Source organism: Nicotiana tomentosiformis, chromosome 4 (genome assembly GCF_000390325.3).
Source record: "Nicotiana tomentosiformis chromosome 4, ASM39032v3, whole genome shotgun sequence".
NCBI lineage: Eukaryota > Viridiplantae > Streptophyta > Magnoliopsida > Solanales > Solanaceae > Nicotiana > Nicotiana tomentosiformis.
The window spans coordinates 5,534,563-5,555,076 of NC_090815.1; the positions used below are offsets into that span (position 1 = coordinate 5,534,563).

Genomic DNA, 20,514 nt, shown 5'->3' on the forward strand with positions numbered 1-20,514 from the left:
GAGCCGGTCATACGAATTCATGTAGATGGCGCGGCATAGCACACGAAAATTTGAGAATTGTCATGAATTCCTGTTTTACGACCCTAAAACTCCATAAAATGAGAAACGGTTATGGCAAAACGATGACTATTGTTCATTAGGTCATTTTTTTATGGACCAGCAAAATTTTAGGAGATTCAGGTCCGATCTCCCGAATTCATGTAGATAGCATGAACTATAGCACACGCAAATTTGGGAATGGTCATGAATTCCTGTTTTATGCCCCTAAAACGCCAAAGACGAGGAACGATCATGGCGAAGCGATGACTATTATTTATTAGGTCGTTTCTTATGGGCTCGCAAAATTTTAGGAGATTCGGGGCCGGTCTCCCCAAATTAATATAGATGGTATGGACTATAGTATACGAAAATCTGGGAATCCTCCTGAATTACCATATTATGGCGCCAAAACGCCAAAAATCGAGGAACGGTCATGGTGAAGCGATAATTATTGTTCATTAGATCATTTTTATGGGCCCACAAAAATTTAGGAGATTCGGAGCCGATCACCCAAATTCATGCAGATGGCATGGACATAGCATACGAAAATCTAGAAATCGTCTTAAATTCCTGTTTTATGGCTCTAAAACGCCAGAATAGTCATGGCGAAGCGTTAAATATTGTTCATTAGGCCGTTTTTTTTTTTTCAAAAAATTTTAGGAGATTCGGGGTCGGACGCTCGAATTCATACAGATGGCCTAGACTATAACACACGAAAATCTGAGAATCGTCTTGAATTCCTATTTTATGGCCTTAAAACGAAAATAAAATGAGGAACGGTCATGGAGAAACGATTAATATTGCTCATTATATTGTTTTTTATGGGCCCGCAAAATTTTAGGAGATTCGAGGTCGGTCGCCCGAATTCATGTAGATGGCGTGAACTATATCACAGAAAAATCTGAGAATCATCCTGAATTCATGTTTTATGGCCCTAAAATACCAAAAACTGAGGAACGGTCATGGCAAAGCGATGACTATTGTTCAATAGGTCGTTTTATATGGGCCCTCAAAATTTTAGGTGATTTGGAGTCGTTCGCCCGAATTCATGTAGATGGTATGGACTATAACACATGAAAAACTGGGAATTGTCCTAAATTCTTGTTTTATGTCCCTAAACCCCCAAAAAACGAGCAATGGTTATGGCAAGAATTCATGCGGATGGCGCGGCATAGCACAAGAAAATTTGGGAATCGTCATGAATTCCTGTTTTAAAGCCCTAAAATGACGTAAAACGAAAAACGGTTATGGCTAAACGACGACGATTGCTAATTAGGTCGTTTTTATGGGCCCGCATAATTCTTGGAAATTTGGGGCCGATCACCCAAATTGATGTAGATGATGTGGACTATAGCGCAGGAAAATCTGGGAATCGTCATTAATTCCTGTTTAATGGCCCTAAAACGCCGAAAACGAGGAATGATCATGGTGAAGCGATGACTATTGTTCATTAGGTTATTTTTTATGGGCCCGCAAAATTTTAGGAGATTCGGGTCTAGTCGCCCGAATTCATACATATGGCATGAACTATAGCACACGAAAAGAGAATTGTCCATAATTTCTCTTTTATGGCCCTAAAACGCCGAAAAATGAGGAACGGTCAAGTCGAAGCGATGACTATTGTTCATTTGGTCATTTTTATGGGTCCGCAAAATTTTACGAGATTCGGGGCCGGTTGCCCGAATTCATGCAGATGGCGAGCACACGAAAATCTGAGAATCGTCCTGAATTCCTGTTTTATGGCCCTAAAATGCCAAAAACGAGGAACAGTCATGGCGAAACGATGACTATTGTTCATTAGTTCGCTTTTTATAGGCTTACAAAATTTTAGCAGATTCGGGGCCGGTTGCCAGAATTCATGCAAATGGCATGGACTGCACATGAATATTTGGGAATCGTCCTAAATTTCTGTTTTATGGCCTTAAAACGCAAAAAACGAGGAACGATCATGGCGAAGAGAAGACTATTGTTCATTATGTCATTTTTGATGAGCTCGCAAAAATTTAAGGAGATTCGGGGCCCATCGCCAGAATTCATGCAGATGGCATGGATAGCACACGAAAATATGGGAATCATCCTTCATTCATGTGTCGTGGCCCTAAAATGCCAAAAAATGAGGAACGGTCATGGCGAAGCGATGATTATTGTTCATTAGGTCGGTTTTGATGGGCCCACCAAATTTTAGGAGATTCGGGGTTGGTCTCTTGAATTCATGCAGATAGCGTGGATTATAGCACACTAAAATCTGGGAATCGTCCTGAATTCCTGTTTTATGGCCCTAAAATACCAAAAAACTTGGAATGGTCATGCTGAAATGATGACTATTGTTCATTAGGTTATTTTTTATCGGCCCGCAAAATTTTAGAAGATTCGAGGTCGGTCGCCGCAATTCATGCAAATGTCATGGACTATATAGCACACGAAAATATGAAAATATTAATATGTCCTAAGATACATGATTGAGGGAACTTTAAATAAGAATCAAGAAAACTTAAACCGTGTTTCACATTAACCGGGAAATAACAATAGTTTCACTTTACTTAACACATTAACCAATATCTAAAAACACCTTTATATCCTCCTTTTGGGAATTTTCAAAAGATGGCCTCCTTATATCAAAAATTGCCTATAATTTCATCACCAGAACACAATAGGCAGTGACCACCTGAAACTCAAATGGATATGGGAAATAAATACAACAAACAGCTCAACAGTCTACCATGTGTGAGCTTGCTCATATTGCCGGGCCAAAACCTGGATAAAGGAGAAGAGAAGAATTGAGGTAGGCTGAAAACAAGTGTAAACATAGTTGGACTTCTCTTCTTTGAGTTTTTAAATGTTTTCATTTTCAGCCAAGCACGAAGATGAAAGGGATAGTCAGCATAAAACGGGTATGCTAACACATGAAGAGCATAAATGCTGCAAAATTTGGAGAGAAAAAAACATAACAATGCACCCAACTATAGAAGATTCCTTAACAGAAAAAGTAGGAACACAGATATACAAGACCTCTATTCGTGTATTTCAAGATCCCGCGTAATTTGCAGATTCTCAAAAAAAAAAAAAAAAACTTTGTTCAATTAATAGATCATCCCCAGAGATCGGAGTGATGGGATCAAGGACTTCAGGGTAAGGAATCAAAGTCGTGAACATCATATCCTATAGCCATGCAAACGCTTAGCCCATCTTCTAGCCATGAACGGATCGTGATATTCCCAGCTCTCAACACTGCTACTTCTTCCGTCTATGGTCTCAACAGTGTCAACAGCATCAGTCAGTTCTTTCCTATCACCGATTCTGACTACAATTTCCCCTGTTTTAACAGAGTCATCCATCATGCAATCAATGTAGGTATACACCACATGGACCTGGTCCAACTCTTCCAAAAGCAACGGGATTCTCCTCACCTCACCCCCTCGTAATTCTCCAATTCTCATAATCCTAGAGTCCTGCCCAATCCTCAATGCAATTTCTCTAACCGCACCGCCTAATATTTTAGCAAGAAATCTCTCAAACTCGTGCATGACAAACCCATTTGAAGTGCCAAATCCAAATCCTACATGAAACTTATGGATTGTAATAGGAAGTTCCAAGTGAAACCCATGGAAAGATCTTGTTGGATTGTCAGACAGATGCAGAATAAAAGAATGAGGATTTTGGTGGGTGCGCTCTCTTAGTATCTTTACTCCTTTCTTGAGTCCTTCTACTGGATCAGCTTGGCCCATATAAAACAGTCGATCAATCACTTGTAGTGCTGTCCGCTTCCCGTAAGAGGTCATACACTTGAGGGGGAAGATACGTGCTGCGGCAGAAGAGTAGGTAACAATAGCCAAGCGGTCTATAGGTCGGAGTGAAAATACCACCAATGCCATGGCTTGTTTCATAAGCCTTAGGTGAGGTCCATTTGGGCTTGCAACTAAGACTAAGTCAGTGGCTGGCTGATGTGCCAATTTTAAGCAGAGATAAGCTCTCCTAGAGGATGTGGAAACAATAGGGATCTGCCCGCTTTCGGCAAAATGTTGCACTGTTGGATGTGAAGACTCTGAAGAAGAACTAGATAGACAATGCTGAGGATAATGGCATGAATTAAAGCCAGACTTTGGATTTGAGCAAGGATCAAACATAGAGGTACCGTGGGTGATAGGTGACAAAGACAGATGTAGACGGTGAAGATCTGATGTACGGTCAGGCTCGATTGGATCATCATCATCATAGCGAGCAGAGCGCAAAAAGGAACGTCTATGTACCCGCGAAGTAGCAATTGATTCATCAAGAATCTGGAGAATGGGATCAGCTTGATTGTTGTGAGCAGAATAATGCATCTTCAATGTCCGAGGTAGTTGAGTCCAATGTGCACGGCAAACAGGGCAAGTAACATTGCCATGGCGGATATTGGATGATATGCAAGCAAAGTGAAAAGCATGAGAGCATTGCGCTGTGAATATAGCTTGTCCTGGGCTGCTGTCGCAGCTATAGGTCAACGGATCCAGACATATTGGACAAAAGTTCTGCCAGACAATAGAAAGAGAAGCATCAGTTTTCTAAATTACAAATGGATGATAAATGGTATGGACTACATCCAATTGTTAGGTGATGGGAAGAGGTGAGCATAAGACCAACAGAATGGAACTCATAAATACATAGTAGTAACCATTCCCATGCAGGACCTTGGAGATTCTTTGTAGTAACAAAGCAACATTGAACATATTGACACCAAAAAGAAAAACACCAGTTCTTAAACATAACAAAGGAAAAAGAAAATCCCAGATATAATCTTTTAAAGAAAAGACTTGAGGCCTTTTGTCCTGCAAGAACAATCCTTTATGGAATGTTTAATCAGATGGCACAGAATTATTACTCATTTATCGAACAAATAAAAACTCATAACTCATTCTTAAATGTGCCAACTCCCCCCCCCCCCCCCCAAAAAAAAACAACAGGTGTGTTTTCTTATAAAGTGATTAGTTAAGTTTAACCTCAAGTAGTAGAACTTCATATCGACTTAACGAAGGATGCAAAGGTTTCTTTCATGAAGGATGTATTCAATGAAAAATTGAGTTTTTTGGTCTCTTTTGACTTGTTACAGGCTTATTATGCTTAGTTTCTTCACCTTAATACAAAACAATAGTAGTTTTTCAATTTTGTCCTGGGAAAGGTGAGTGGGTGTGTAAGGAATATGTTATATCTGAAATTCCAAAAAAAGGACAGTCTGGTGCACAAAGAATTAATGCATAGTCCGGGGAAGGGCTGCACCCAAGGGGAGTGATATAGGCAGAGGCGGACCTACGTTGCATGTAGAGGGGTCACGGGACCCCGTTAGCCTCGGAAAAAACCTTGTATATATACGTTATATATATTTGTACATTTATATAGGACCCCTTAAATATTTTAGTTGTGCACCCAGACACTAAGAGGCGAACGAAAGAAGTGGTTATGTTGGGCGATTCAATTCCCTTGTTTGCTGGATGATCCGGGTTCGAATCTCATCTTTAGTTTTTTTAGTTAATTGAAGACAACATACTTTCATACTTAATAACAAATTATTTTATTTTTTTCTTTTGAATTCAATTATAGTTTAGTGCTAACTTCTAATACATAATGGTCAACTTAATTTTAAAAAAATTCAAATTCATCCCTTAAAATTAAAAGCTTCAAATTGCAACTTATCACTCCACAAATAGAAAAATACAAATTCTTATGCCACAACCTTCTTCATCAATCGCTTTGACTCTCGCTCGGCTGTGGAAACTAAGAGTTTAAGACTCTTCTTTAGTTTTTTTACTATTAACATACCATTAATCTTAATTTCTTTAAAGTTTGAACGCCATTTTGATCACTGGCCCTTTATTTTAAAAAACTTAGAAATTTTAAAGTGCGAAACATGCTTAATCAAACATTTTCCTTCCCATAGCACCCATTTTGCGAAGAAATCTCTATTTGTTTGGTGCTTTCTTTTCTTTATAACTTCTTTTGTTTATACGTGGATGATAAATCATTATAATCATTAGGTTTTCAAAGAGTTGCACGCCGAATTTTATCGCTAGTGATTAGCACACAGTGGTGCCCCCGTCGTGCTCAAATCCTGGGTCCGCCTCTAGATATAGGCAGCTTATCTTGACAGAAGCATAGTGGTTGATTCCACAGGTCGAATCCGCGAGCTATAGATCTGAAAATTTCTAGAAAAGAAATTCTTTTGCTCATGGCAATGTAGCATATGAAACTCACAGCTTTGATTCTCATGTTGAGAATACATCCAAGACATTGAGGATTTAAACATTTATAAGGCTAAGGTCAATTAAGAAAGAAGAATCTCAAGAAACCTAATGAATGCTAGAACAACAATGTGTACTTAATAGTAGAGTTAAATATTTGGGGATATTGTAATGAAAGGACATCAAAGGCTAGCTTAGACAAGCTAATTTTACTGGTACATAACAGTAAACAGTGTATTAAAGTCATTAATTACATGTAAATCTATTGATAAGCATCAATTGGTAATTTGGTAAAAATGGTAACTAATCTGCTATCAAAACTAACAATTCACTGTGAAAAATAACAACAGGTCGGAAATTAAGAAATTGAGGATACAACAACAATAACAAAAATCACACAAGTGGGGTTTAGGGAGGGTAGTGTGTAGTGTGTAGGCAGACCTTAGCCTACCATGGGAAGGTATAGAGGCTTTCGAAAGATCCTCGGCTCGAGAGGATGAATAGAAAACAATTAAATATCAACAACAATAGCCAGAAAGTTATAATAACAATGTAAGAACCAGAAAAATAGATGTAAGAAATTAAGAAATTGAGGATGCAGAAAAATATAAAAAGGTTACCTTGTTAGAAGGTGTGTTAGTAGTAGAATCAAATTGTGAGGGTTTAATTACAGAAGTATGATTCTTCAACAGCTCAGGAAAAGCAAACACCTGCACAGAACAATTAAGAAGAAAATAGAATTAAAATTACCAAATGCATGAAATTTAGAAACTAAACGAATTTCAATAAACTTACAGATGTATTGTTGTTGTTGTCGTCGTCGGCGACATGAGGAGAACTTTGAGGGTATTTACAGCGAAAAGAGCCGCATGTTTGAACTAATATCTTTTTTGCTGCTTTCTTCAGCTTACCTGAATACGACGACGACGACGATTCTCCGGTCATACCCATTACCGGCGACAATATTAAAACTCACTATGTGTGTGTGTGTGTGTGTGTGAATTTCACAACACTGAAAAGCTATAGCCAGTAACGATAAAAGAGAGAGTGAAAACAGAGACAAACACAGTCACACAGATTCTCCGGCCATATTCGTTACCGGAAACCACCTATAATTCACTGTGGAATTGAGTGAAATACACAAACACTGAAACGGTAGAGAGAGAGCAGAAACACACAAAATAAGTAAAGGCTTAAAATTCGGAATGGCTGCCAGTTATATCAATAATGGGGGCAACGGCAGTGGCAGGTCCTTTACTTTAGTGTCTCACTCAACAACTCTGAATTTTCTGCTTTTGTGTTTTGTGTCCCCATTTCCCTCTCTCTCTCTCTCTCTCTCTCTCTCTCCTTCAGTCAAAGGCTCAAAATTTTTGGTCACTGTTCAGTCCACACTCCTCCCTCGAGATTTTGGCCTTCATTCTTCTTTTCTTCTTTTTCTAGTATATTGAGTAGTAGTACCCCACGTTTTTCCTTTTGCACTTTTACTTTTGCCCTGCCTGCTCAATTTATCTTTCTTTAACTTGCTTCTATTTTATCAGCGAAAATGGTAAATAAAATTAAATGAATGTGATATTTGAAAATTAAAGTTCTGTTTGGACATGAATACAATTTGGAAGTGTTATTAAATTTTTGTGAGGAATTTGAAGTGAATTTTTGAAAAATTTCGAAATTCAATTTCAAGTAAAATTTAAAATTTTCATAATCAAATAATGCTTCCAAAAAAGGTTAAAAAAAATAAAATTTATGGCCAAACGTGCCTTAGTTCTTTGCATTGGCAAGTAGTCTGTTTTGTCTTGATACTTATTGGAGCTTCAACCTGATTTGTAATGAAGGATTATTTCAATTCATCTTTAGCATAGGGAGAAGGTGAGCTTGGGCGTAACCAGTGGCGGACGGACGCACGTGGTGGAAAACAGATTCAGCGGGTTCAACTGAACCCCTTTATCAAAAAATAATACTGAGTGTATATATATAGATTACGATTAAAGCTGCATAAATTTTATATAAATATTTTATTTAAACTCACTTGACAATTATTATTTTACGATTAAAGTTATGTACTTCTAAAATTTAGCCCGCGTGCACACAATCCTGGGTCTGCCACTGGGCGTAACTGGTAAAGTTGTTGCCATGTGACCAGAAAATCACGGGTTCGAGCCATGGAAACAGCCTCTTGTAAAAATACAGGGTAAGACTGCGTACAATAGACCCTTGTGGTCCGGGCCTTTTCCGGACCCCGCTCATAGCGAAAGCTTAGTGCACCGGGCTGTCCTTTTTATCTTTAGCAGAGGGGTGATTTGGTCTTTTTCTGACACGTAGAATCAGCTTCTTCTTTTTTTCTATGCTTCAATTATTGAAGCGGAAAAGATAAAAAGAGTATACAAATATAAATATAAATTTAGTACGTTTACAAATATAAATTTTGACTAATATATGTACATTTGAACGTCTTTTTCTCTTGGGAGGTTATGAATTACTCCAAATGTATATCTCTGAATCTCTTCTTAGGGACCACCAGTCCATAATAAAAGAAAGCTCGCTCTTGTTTCTTATAATCGAGAAATTTACTAAGTTAACATGTTTGGCGGATAATGAAATCGTTCTTTACCTTTTTTCCATTTAAATATTAGATTTTTATTACCGATAGGCGATAATATTCAATTATGTGACATACACCTAGGGGTCGTTTGGTAGGGTGTATAAGAATAGTGTGGAATAATGTGTATTAGTAATACAAGCATTAGTTATACAGATATTATCTTTTATCTACTGTTTGGTGTGGTGTATTAAAATTATAATGTATTGCATAATTTTTAAGAAAAATAGTTGTTTACAAAAATGCCCTTCATATTCTCAAGCTTTAAAGGACTTTACGGATAATTTTGTCTTTAACCAACCTAATGCATGCATTAGTAGCCTTGGTATTACTAATGTCATGGTTTTCTATGCATTACTTATACATAGGATAATACCAAGTATTATGTTGTATACGGTCGAAATAGATTTCGGCCCCCGTACGTTTGATCGAGTTCAAATGGTAAGCGACCGAAGTGAGACTTCGAGATGGGTTCTAAAGATAGTACAAACAAGCTTCGAGCTCCAAGACCGATCGAGGAGTCGATTCGGTATCATTATCGAGCCCATGACCAAATCGAACCGCAAGGCAATGTGAAGGTAGTCGGAGATGCACAGACCGATTAACACTCACCCTGAATGTCGAACTCGAACCAAGGCTGGGGGCTCGACCCAATACCGAGCTCGAGCCAGTATCGAGCTCGCAGACAAGAGCCGTTGCAACCGCACTAGGGGAGAGAATATTGGCAGGAATCGAGAAAGAGACAATTCATCATGGGTTCTCCACTATATATTTTTTATTGTAAATAAAGTAAGATCCTTCTACTATAAAAGGAGGAATCCTTGTAAGCACAAAAAAAGGTGGACACATTATAAGAAAAGACTACTTCTCTTATTGAAGAATAAATCTCTTGAGCTTGTTTTATTCAGCACACTCATTCTTCTTGTTCAATAATTTATCTCCCGTTTTTATAACCAAGAATCTAAACATTTTCACTTCTACGTACGATTTATGTCAAGTTATATCACATATCCTTAGAACTACTTATAAATTCAACTATATCTGAATTTCCGGGTAAACAGTTTGGAGCCCACCGTGGGGCTAAGGGTAACAGTGGTTATTTGATACAAATCTGCAATACACACCAGTTTATAACTTCGAATCAGCAATGGCAAACCCTCGATTGATGGCTTTACCTATCGACCACGAAGCCGGCATTCAAGATGAAACCAACAACGTGATTCCCAAGGTCGAAAGGCCACTTAGCGATGTCACTAAAGCTCGAGTCAAAGTACCTGAAATCCGAGTCAAAGTACCGCTAGATGTCAATTCACAAGTGGCTCTTGAGGCGAACCAAAGTTCCGAACCAGAAAAAAGCATTCAGGGCGGTACTCGATCCGTAGTTCAAGACACCCATAACATGGAGGAGATCGGAGTCAGCTTACAGATGATCTTCGAGATGTTACAAGCCCAGCAAATAGCGATAGCTCAGTTGCAGAGCCAAACTCAGGTACAAAGCAGGTCGGAGCCCAATCCGCTTCGAGAAATCACCCACAGCACGGAGCCAGCCATAGTGAAGTCAAACGAGCAAGAATCGGGGACTACTCCCGAAATTACTAAATTGCTCGAGGAACTCACAAAACGAGTCGAAGCCAACGATAAAAAAGTAGAAACATATAATTCCAGGGTCGATCAGATCCCGGGAGCTCCACCAATGATAAAAGGGCTAGATTCGAAAAAATTCGTACAAAAGCCTTTTCCCTTGAGTGCAGCCCCAAAACCAATCCCCAAAAAATTTCGTATGCCCGAAATTTTCAAATATAACGGTACGACCGATCCCAACGAATACGTCACCTCTTACACGTGTGCCATCAAGGGTAAAGATTTGGAAGACGATGAGATCGAATTTGTGTTATTGAAAAAATTCGGAGAGACCCTCTCAAAAGGAGCGATGATTTGGTATCATAATCTGCCACCAAATTCCATCGATTCTTTTGCCATGTTAGCGGATTCGTTTGTAAAGGCACATGTTAGTGCCATAAGGTTGCAACAAGGAAATCGGACCTCTTCAAAGTAAAACAAAGGGGTAATGAAATGTTGGGGGAGTTCGTATCCTGATTGCAAATAGAACGCATGGAATTGCCACTGGTCCCAGACGACTGGGCCGTCCAAGTTTTCACCCAAGGGTTGAACGAGCAAAGTTCAGTAGCATCACGTTGGCTGAAGCAAAATTTGATCGAGTATCCAGCAATAACTTGGGCGGATGTACACAACCAATATTAGTCAAAAATTAGGGTCGAAGACGACCAGTTGAGAGCTCCTTCCGGATCTATGCATCAGAACAGGACAGCTATTAAAAACCAGAGGGACATCAACAGAGAGCAAAAGTCGAACAGAGACCGATATCAACCGTACGCCGCAGATCGAATGAAAACCGGATCAACGCGCAAGGCCGCTCGGAACAATCGAAGGAGTGATCGAGGACAAAATTCTATGGGGCTTATGAGCAAGAGTGGCTTTGATAAATATGTCGATCCTATAGAGGCACCTCGGCTATCGGAGTACAATTTCAGCGTCGACACATCGGGCATTATACGGCGATCGAAAGAATCAAAGATACTAAGTGGCCCAGACCCATGCAAACCGACCCTTCCCAAAGGAACCCGAATTCGATGTGTAAGTATCATGGTACACATGGCCACAGGACCGAGGATTGCAGACAATTAAGAGAAGAGGTAGTCCGTCTATTTAATGAAGGCCACCTTCGAGAGTTCCTCAGTGACCGAGCCAAGAATCAATTCAGAGAAAGGGACGCCAGCAAAAAAGATAAACAAGAGGAACCTCTGCATCCCATTCATATGATCATCGATGGGGTCGATACTCCACAGGAACCCGTGCTCAAATACGGCAAGGTACCGGCCGTAGGGGAAAAACGAACTCGAGGTTATGTATCCGAGGGCACTTTATCATTCGGAATTGAAGAAGCTGAGGGCATATCTCAACCTCACAACGACGCTCTGGTAATTTTTATCATATTAAATAAAGTTCAAGTTAAGTGTGTCTTAGTGGATCCAGGTAGTTCTACGAATATCATCCATTCATGGGTAGTGGAGAAGCTCGGTTTACAGAATCAAGTCGTGCCCGCAGCTCGAGCCTTAAACGGCTTTAATATGGCCAGTGAAACAACTAAAGGGGAAATTATTCTGCCCGTAATTGTGGCTGGAACCATCCAAAGCACCAAGTTTCACGTAATCGAAAGCGATATGAGGTACAATGCCCTACTCAGAAGACCATGGATCCACAATATGAGGGCAGTGCCTTCGACTCTACACCAAGTGATGAAATTCCCTACGTCGGACGGCGTGAAGACAATATACGGGGAGCAACATGTTGCGAAGAAAATGTTTGCGGTCGATGAGATAACACCGATACCAACGTTATCGGCCTCAGAAAGGTCGAGCCCAAAAGATAAGCGAGAAACCAAATAGCAATCACATCAACCAGTCTCGACCGAATCGGTGAAGCAGGAAATAGAAGATGACGAGGAAGAGTTTCCGACACCTCGAGCTCTCATCGTCCCTGACGACTCCGACGCCACCAAGTCGACGATCGAAGAACTGGAGCAGGTTATATTAATCGAACGTCTACCCGAGAGAAAGGTATACCTGGGAACGGGTTTGACCCCCGAACTCAGGCAAAAACTTATTCAATTCCTTATTGATAACATAAATTATTTTGCTTGGTCCCATTTAGACATGACAGTGATCCCACCATCGATAACAACACACCAGCTGAGTTTGGACCTTAGGTTCAAACTGGTGAAGCAAAAAAGAAGACCTGAATCTGAGGTAAAACACGCATTTGTAAGAGATGAGGTAACTAAACTTCTCAAAATAGGGTCAATTCGGGAAGTGAAATATCTCGAATGGTTAGCCAATATGGTTGCAGTCCCCAAAAAAGGGAACAAACTTAGAATATGTGTAGATTATAAAGATCTAAACAAAGCATGCCCAAAAGATTCTTTTCCACTGCTTAGCATCGATCGCTTGATCGGTGCCACGACCGGCCACGAGATCCTCACTTTTATTGACGCCTATTCCGGGTACAAAAAAATTAGCATGAACCTGGAGGACCAAGAAAAAACTTCATTTGTCACTAAGTATGGAACCTATTGCTATAATGTAATGCCATTCGGGATAAAAAAATGCAGGGGCTACGTATCAACGCCTAGTAAATAAAATATTCGAAGAACAAATATGTAAATCGATAAAAGTTCACATTGATGACATGCTAGTTAAGTCCCTGCGCGCAGAGGACCATTTGACTCCTCGGGTTCATGATCAAGATCAACCCCGACAAGATCAAAGCCATCAAAGACATCACCGTAGTGGATAGTGTGAAAAAAATGCAAAGGCTAACCGGACGGATAGCTGCCTTAGGCCGATTCATTTCGAGGTCGTCAGATCGAAGCCACAAATTCTTCTCTCTACTAAAAAAAAGAACGATTTCACCTAGACCCCAAAATGCCAACAGGCACTAGAACAACTGAAGCGGTACCTATCAAGCCCACCATTACTTCACACTTCGAAGACAGATGAGAAGCTTTACTTATACTTAGCGGTATCAGAAATCGCAGTAAGTGGTGTCCTAGTTCGAGAAGAGCAATGTACGCAGTTTCCTGTTTATTATGTAAGTCAGACCTTAGGAGAGGCAGAGACTAGATACCCACATTTAGAGAAATTGGCGTTTACATTGATAAGCGCCTCTTGAAAGTTAAGACCATACTTTCAATGTCACCCCGTATGCGTTTTAACAACTTGCCCACTTCGAAACATTTTGCACAAGCCCGAACTATCGGGCCGACTGGCCAAATGGGCCGTCGAACTCAGTGAGTACGATATTGAATATCAGCCTTGAACGACCATCAAGTCCTAAAATTTAGCAGATTTCGTGGCCAATTTCACACCAACCCTCGTACCCGAAGTTGAAAAGGAACTCTTGTTAAAATCAGGTACATCGTCGGGGATTTGGACCCTCTACACAAATTGTGCTTCAAATGTGAAGGGATCCGGGCTTAGCATCGTATTAAAACCTCCCACATGTGGCATTATTAGCCAATCCATCAAAACTACTAGATTAACTAACAATGAAGCCAAGTACGAGGCCATGATTACAGGTCTCGAGCTAGCTAAGAGCTTGGGAGCAGAAGTCATTGAAGCCAAATGTGACTCTTTGCTAGTGGTGAACCAAGTGAAAAAAACTTTCGAAGTTCGAGAAAATAGGATGCAGAGGTATTTGGACAAACTACAGGTAACTCTACACCATTTCAAAGAATGGACCCTACAATATGTGCCTCGAGAACAAAACAGTAAGGCCGACGCACTCGCAAATCTGGGGTCATCAGTCGAAGAAGATAAGATCGACTCGGGGACTGTCGTTCAACTTTCGAGATCTATAATCGAGGGAGGGAATGCCGAGATAAATTCCACAAGCTTAACCTAGGATTGGAGGAATAAGTATATTGAATACTTAAAGAACGGAAAAATCCCATCAAACCCTAAAGAATCGAGGGTTCTACGAACCAAGGCTGCTCGATTCGTATTGGTTGAAGATGGAACATTGTACAGAAGGACGTTCGACGGACCACTGGCAGTATGCTTGGGACCAGGAGACACCGATTATGTTTTACGTGAGGTCCATGAAAGCACTTGTGGAAACCACTCCGGCCCCGAACCACTAATTCGCAAAATCATTAGAGCAGGATATTATTGGGATAGCATGGAGAAGGACACTAAGGAGTTCGTTCGAAAATGTGATAAATGTTTAAGGTTTGCACCAATGATCCATCAACCCGGAGAGCAGCTTCATTCAGTCATTTCTCCATGGCCATTCATGAAATGGGAAATTGATATCGTCGGCCCTCTACCATCGGCCCCAGCTAAAGCTAAATTCATTTTGTTTATGACTGACTATTTCTCTAAATGGGTTGAAGCACAGGCATTCGAAAAGGTAAGAAAGAAAGAGGTTATATATTTCATCTGGGATCACATCGTGTGTAGATTTGGTATACCAGCAGAAATAACATGTGACAATGGTAAGCACTTTATCGGCGGTAAAGTGACAAAATTTCTCGAAGATCATAAAATAAAAAAGATATTGTCAACACCATATCATCCTAGCGGAAACGGATAGACCGAATCAATGAACAAGATTATCATCCAAAACATAAAGAAAAGATTGAACGAAGCCAAAGGAAAGTGGAGAGAAATTTTGCCCGAAGTCCTTTGGGCATATCGGACAACATCTAAATCCAATACATGAGCGACTCCATTTTCCTTAGTGTATGGCTCCGAAGCTTTAATTCCGGTCGAAGTCGGGGAACCAAGCGCAAGGTTCCGACATACATCGGAAGAATCGAACTATGAGGCAATGAATACTAGCCTCGAATTATTAGATGAAAAATGAGAAGCGGCACTGGTTCGAATGGTTGCACAAAAACAACGAATCGAAAGGTACTACAACAGAAGAACCAACCTCCGTCATTTCAAGGCCGGGGACTTGGTCCTAAGAAAGGTCACCATCAATACTCGAAATCCTAATGAAGGGAAGCTCGGCCCAAATTGGGAAGGACCCTATCAAGTCCTCGATATAGTCGGGAAAGGGTCTTATAAACTTGGAGCAATGGATGGAAAACCATTACCAAACAACTGGAATATATCGCTTCTCAAACGATATTATTGTTAAGGTATGATTTTCTCTTCTCTATCGTCTATATACGTATATTCGACGCTAACTCATTGCAAGAATTGAACAAAAAACATCAAGACCTCTGGTTTCAAAGCACGCGTTGTACTCTTTTTTTCTTAGTTCGACTTTTATCCCAAATGGGTTTTTCCGGCAAGGTTTTTAACGAGGCAACAACTATGCGCTACCCGAGGACAAATCAATAGTATCCGAGGCTCCTTCGTAATCAACCTCGAATACTGGGGGGCTACCAATCGAATAAATCAAGTTCGACACAAGAAAGTTGTTTCATATCAAATTCATGTCGAACAGGCTCGATAGAGAAAAGTGTAAGGGCCAAATGGTCAAAACGAACCATGCCTACGCAGTTTGGCTCAAACTCTGGCACAAGATACAAACACATGTATAATGTCTTATAAAGGAGAACTTCTTTTTTCGTATATCTCACACTTTGAAAAGATCTTCCTGCATCATGATTCAAACAGGCTTAAAGGCCAACCACCATCAAAAGAATTTTTGATACAAGCGATCATAAAAAGCCTACGGGCTAAGATACTTTGAGTTCGAGTTCGAAACAATCACTCACTCAATTATCAAAGCCTAAGGGCTATCTTACTTCGAGTTCGAGCAATCACTCACTCGATCATAAAAAGCTTCGGGCTAAGATACTTTGAGTTCGAGTTCGAAAACAATCACTCACTCAATTATTAAAGCCTAAGGGCTATCTTACTTCGAGTTCGAGCAATCACTCACTCGATCATAAAAAGCCTATGGGCTAAGATACTTTGAGTTCGAGTTCGGAACAATCACTCACTCAATTATTAAAGCCTAAAAGTTATCTTACTTCGAGTTTGAGCAATCACTCACTCGGTCATAAAAGGCCTACGGGCTAAGAAACTTTGAGTTCGAGTTCGAAATAATCACTCACTCAATTATTAAAGCCTAAGGGCTATCTTACTTCGAGTTCGAGCAATCACTCACTCGATCATAAAAAGCCTACAGGATAAGATACTTTGAGTTCGAGTTCGAAACAATCACTTACTCAATTATCAAAGCCTAAGGGCTATCTTACTTCGAGTTCGAGCAATCAATCACTCGATCATAAAAAGCATACGGGCTAAGATACTTTGAGTTCGAGTTCGAAAACAATCGCTCACTCAATTATTAAAGCCTAAGGGCTATCTTACTTCGAGTTCGAGCAATCACTCACTCGGTCATAAAAGGCCTACGGGCTAAGATACTTTGAGTTCAAGTTCGAAACAATCACTCACTCAATTATTAATGCCCAAGGGCTATCTTACTTCAAGTTCGAGCAATCACTCACTCGATCATAAAGAGCCTACGGGCTACGATACTTTAAGTTCGAGTTTAAATCATTCACTCGACTGCTAAGCCTACGGGCCACTTTTATTTCGAGTTCGGGCAAGCACCCACTCGACCATTATGCCTATGGGCTACTTTACTTAGAGTTCGAAATGTTCACTCGACTACTAAGCCTGTGGGCTACTTTTATTTCGAGTTCGGGCAAGCACCCACTCAACCATTACACCTACGGGCTACTTTACTTCGAGTTTGAAACGTTCACTCAACTACTAAGCCTATGGGCTACTTTTATTTCGAGTTCGAGCAAACACTCACTCGGCCATAAAGGCTACGAAGGCCGAATTCGATTAAATCACCTAAATCCTTATGAAAACATTCGCAAGGCATGAATGAAATCTTCACGAGGCAAGAAAGCAGAAGTAAGTCAGTAAAAGAAAAAGAAATTTGTATAGATATACAAAGATTGTTTACATGAATAAATGCAACATAGAAGCTAAGGGCTAAGTTTCTGGGTTATCATCGAGAGCGGTCTCTTCTCCACCCCCCAGCCCAAATTTTCGGACCCGCTCTTGCTACCATCATCATTATCATCGCCATCAGAAGCCAAGGCTTCAGCATCAACTTCGAGCTCTTTGGCCCTTTTTATCTCTTCAGCAAGATCGAAACCACGAGCGTGTATCTCCTCGAGGGTCTCCCTCCGAGATCGACACTTAGCAAGTTCGGCAACCAAATGTGCTCGAGTGTAGGCAGTATCCGCTGCCTCTCTTGCCTCCATTTGAGCAGCCTCGACATCGACCCGATACATAACAATGAACTTGTCCGCCATGACTTTCGATGACTCAATCTTCGCCTTGGCCTCAGCAAGCCTTGTTTCAAGCTCCTCGATCCTCTTGGCCTGAGCCGAACCCTTTTGCTTGACGCTTCGAAGCTGAACATCGGTCGATGATAATTTGGCCAAGATAGTTTCTTTTTCTGCAGCCAGGCGGTCGATAGGCTCCTTCCACACATTCGGCCTTGATTTGATCGACTTATTCTCGAAGCAACCCGATCTTTTCAACCTTTTGTTGCAGTTGAGATAACGAAGGGTTAGCTTCCACAGTTGGGTCAAAACCATACTCTAACAGGACGAGGCTCACCTGCTTATCTAGTTCGGCCTCTTCTTCATGAGCCTTAGCCAAATCTGCTTGGAGGTCCTTTATAACCTCATCCTTTTGGTCGCAAAGAAGCCGCAGAGCATCTCTCTCCCCCGTGATCTTCTGAAGCTCGACCTCACACTGACTGAGGTCGGCTCGAAACTTTCTAATGGCCTACACGGAAGGGAAAAAACACAAGTCAGGTTTAGAAAAGAATGAAGAAACCAAGCGCAGTAAAATCATTACCCGAGAAATGAAACGTTGGGCCTCTTCTAGGAGAAGAGAAGCGTCACTAATATCGGAGGCATCATTGACTCCACTAAAGCAATCCCGAAAAAGATCACTAGAACCTCCGCCCATATCGGGGGGTCTTCAATTCTCGAGCTTCCTTTAACGCCTCCTCGGAAAAGGTCGGAAGAGAAGGCAAATGACCCACTATCATGGTCCCAAGCGAATCGCTCGGGACGCTATGGTCGAGACTCGGGGTATCGGAACCGGCCCCGACCGGTGTAGATGTCATCAGCTCAGAAGGTCTGGCGACCTCGATAACTTTCGCAGATCGGATCACCAAAGCCAAAGCATCTTCTTCTTCTTCTTCTCTCAGTCGTTGGACCGAGTCCATCGAAAGAGCGATTGCCTTCCTCCTCACCCTTCGAGTTTTGGGCTTGGGGTCCTCTGACCGAGAGACAGCTTTTCACTTTTTATCTTTCCCCGGTTTTGGGACCGGAGACTTGGTTCATTCCTCACCACTCGGAGGCCTCAAAACGGCATCCTTGGTTACGCCTGCATGAAAGGAAGTCAGTAACGAATGGAGCATAAAGAACGTTTCGAAAAACATGAGAAGTGACCCTTACTGTGATTCTTGGCCTCCGACCTACCTTTCGCCAAATCACGCCAAGCGCGTTCGGCATAAGAGGAAGTTGAGGCTAACTTCCGAACCCAATCCTCGAGGTCGGGTACCGCTTGTGGCATCCAAGGGGCAACTGTATATCGGAGGAAGATATCAGATAGAATCAGAGAAAGATACGAAAAGCAACGCCTTATGAAAATCATTTACGGTCGAAATTCCACTCTTCGGGGAACGGCATCTTCTCTTCCGGGATAAGGTCACGGATCCTCACCTGAATATAATGGCCCATCCAACCCCGATCCTTGTCTTTGTCGATGCTCGAAATTAAAGCTTTCGATGCCCGATGATGGAGCCTGATTAGTCCTCGAAAGATTTGAGTTCAATACAATCATATGAGGTGATTTAGGGTGCAATCCAGCCCCCCGACCTTGTTGGAGAAGAAGCGAAGTAAGATTACTATGCGCCATAAAGAAGGATGAATTTGAACGAGGGTGACCTGATATCTTCTGCAAAAATCAATGATCACTGGGTCAACGGGGCCCAACGTGAAAGGGTAAGTATAAACACTTAAAAATCCCTCCACATGAGTGATGATGCTCTCTTTGGAAGAGGAAATTTGCAACACAACCTCGGGACCCCAGTTGCAGTCTTTCCTCACATCATCGAGATGGCCCTCTGTTATCGAGCACATGTACATCGACACATGCTCACATCGATCCGGAACCGACGAAGGATTTTCAACCTTAAAATCGATCTTTAGAGTACACGGGCCAGGAACATATTCGTGGGGATGCGGCTCCACCGGCGCCTTGTCGCCGAACGACCGTGAAGAGGAAGCTTTCTCCTTCTGAGGTACGGTTTTTGAAGTTTTTGCCATTGATATAAGAGAAAGAAAAGCAAAGGAAGATGAAAGGTTGATGGTGCCAAACGCTGGTGAAGGTGGCTCTACAAGCGGCGAAATAGAGGCAGAAAGAGTAAGAAAATTTGGAAGATTGAAGATGTAAAAGTGGTAAATGATAAATGGAGGGGTTATTTATAGGTTTATACCGTGGCGGTTCAGTATCAGCGGTGGTCGACCACCGTCTGACATGCATTAAATACCTTGAAAAGCAAAATCGATGGGACAGCTATCATGTACGTCATGATCGAGCCCTGTGAAAACGCCAGCTTATAACCCGATCGAGCCGTTGAAAATCATATCGCTTCTCACCACATTCTTCCTAAAAAACGAGGGGACTATCTGTATACGGTCGAAATAGATTCCGGCCCTCGTAAGTTTGATCGAGTTCGAATGGTAAGCGACCGAAGTGAGACTTCGAGATGAGTTCCGAAGATAGTACAAACAAGCTTCGAGCTCCAAGACCGATCGAGGAGTCGGCTCAGTATCATTATCGAGCTCAAGACCAAATCGAACCGCAAGGCAACATGAAGGTAGTCGGACGCACAGACCGATTGACACTCACCCCGAATATCGAACTCGAACCAAGGCCGAAGGCTCGACCCAATACCGAACTCGAGCCAGTATCGAGCTCGCAGACAAGAGTCGTTGCAACCGCACTAGGGGAGAGAATCTTGACGGGAATCGAGGAAGAGACAATTCATCATGGGTTCTCCACTATATATTTTTTATTGTAAATA

General features: G+C 41.4%; 1 protein-coding gene across 1 annotated transcript; it reads right to left on the reverse strand.

The window, feature by feature from the left end:
- Nucleotides 1-2,959: 2,959 nt before the first annotated feature.
- Nucleotides 2,960-7,665, reverse strand: LOC104095417 (E3 ubiquitin-protein ligase WAV3-like). The gene is made up of 3 exons (XM_009601556.4): nucleotides 7,047-7,665; nucleotides 6,872-6,961; nucleotides 2,960-4,547 (listed from the first exon to the last, which is right to left on the reverse strand). Exons 1-3 carry the CDS (start codon nucleotides 7,200-7,202, stop codon nucleotides 3,192-3,194), a joined length of 1,602 nt encoding a protein of 533 aa, XP_009599851.1. The 5' UTR covers nucleotides 7,203-7,665; the 3' UTR covers nucleotides 2,960-3,191.
- Between the last annotated feature and the right edge of the window lie 12,849 nt (nucleotides 7,666-20,514).

Bases quoted from the DNA above. Each gene is read 5' to 3' on its own strand.
- LOC104095417 (XM_009601556.4), bottom strand. From the start codon at position 7,202: ATGGGTATGACCGGAGAATCGTCGTCGTCGTCGTATTCAGGTAAGCTG. The intron at 6,962-7,046 runs GTAAGTTTATTG...TGTTCTGTGCAG, and splicing joins ACAACAACAACAATACATCT to GTGTTTGCTTTTCCTGAGCT. The intron at 4,548-6,871 runs GTAACCTTTTTA...ATTGTCTGGCAG, and splicing joins CTAACACACCTTCTAACAAG to AACTTTTGTCCAATATGTCT.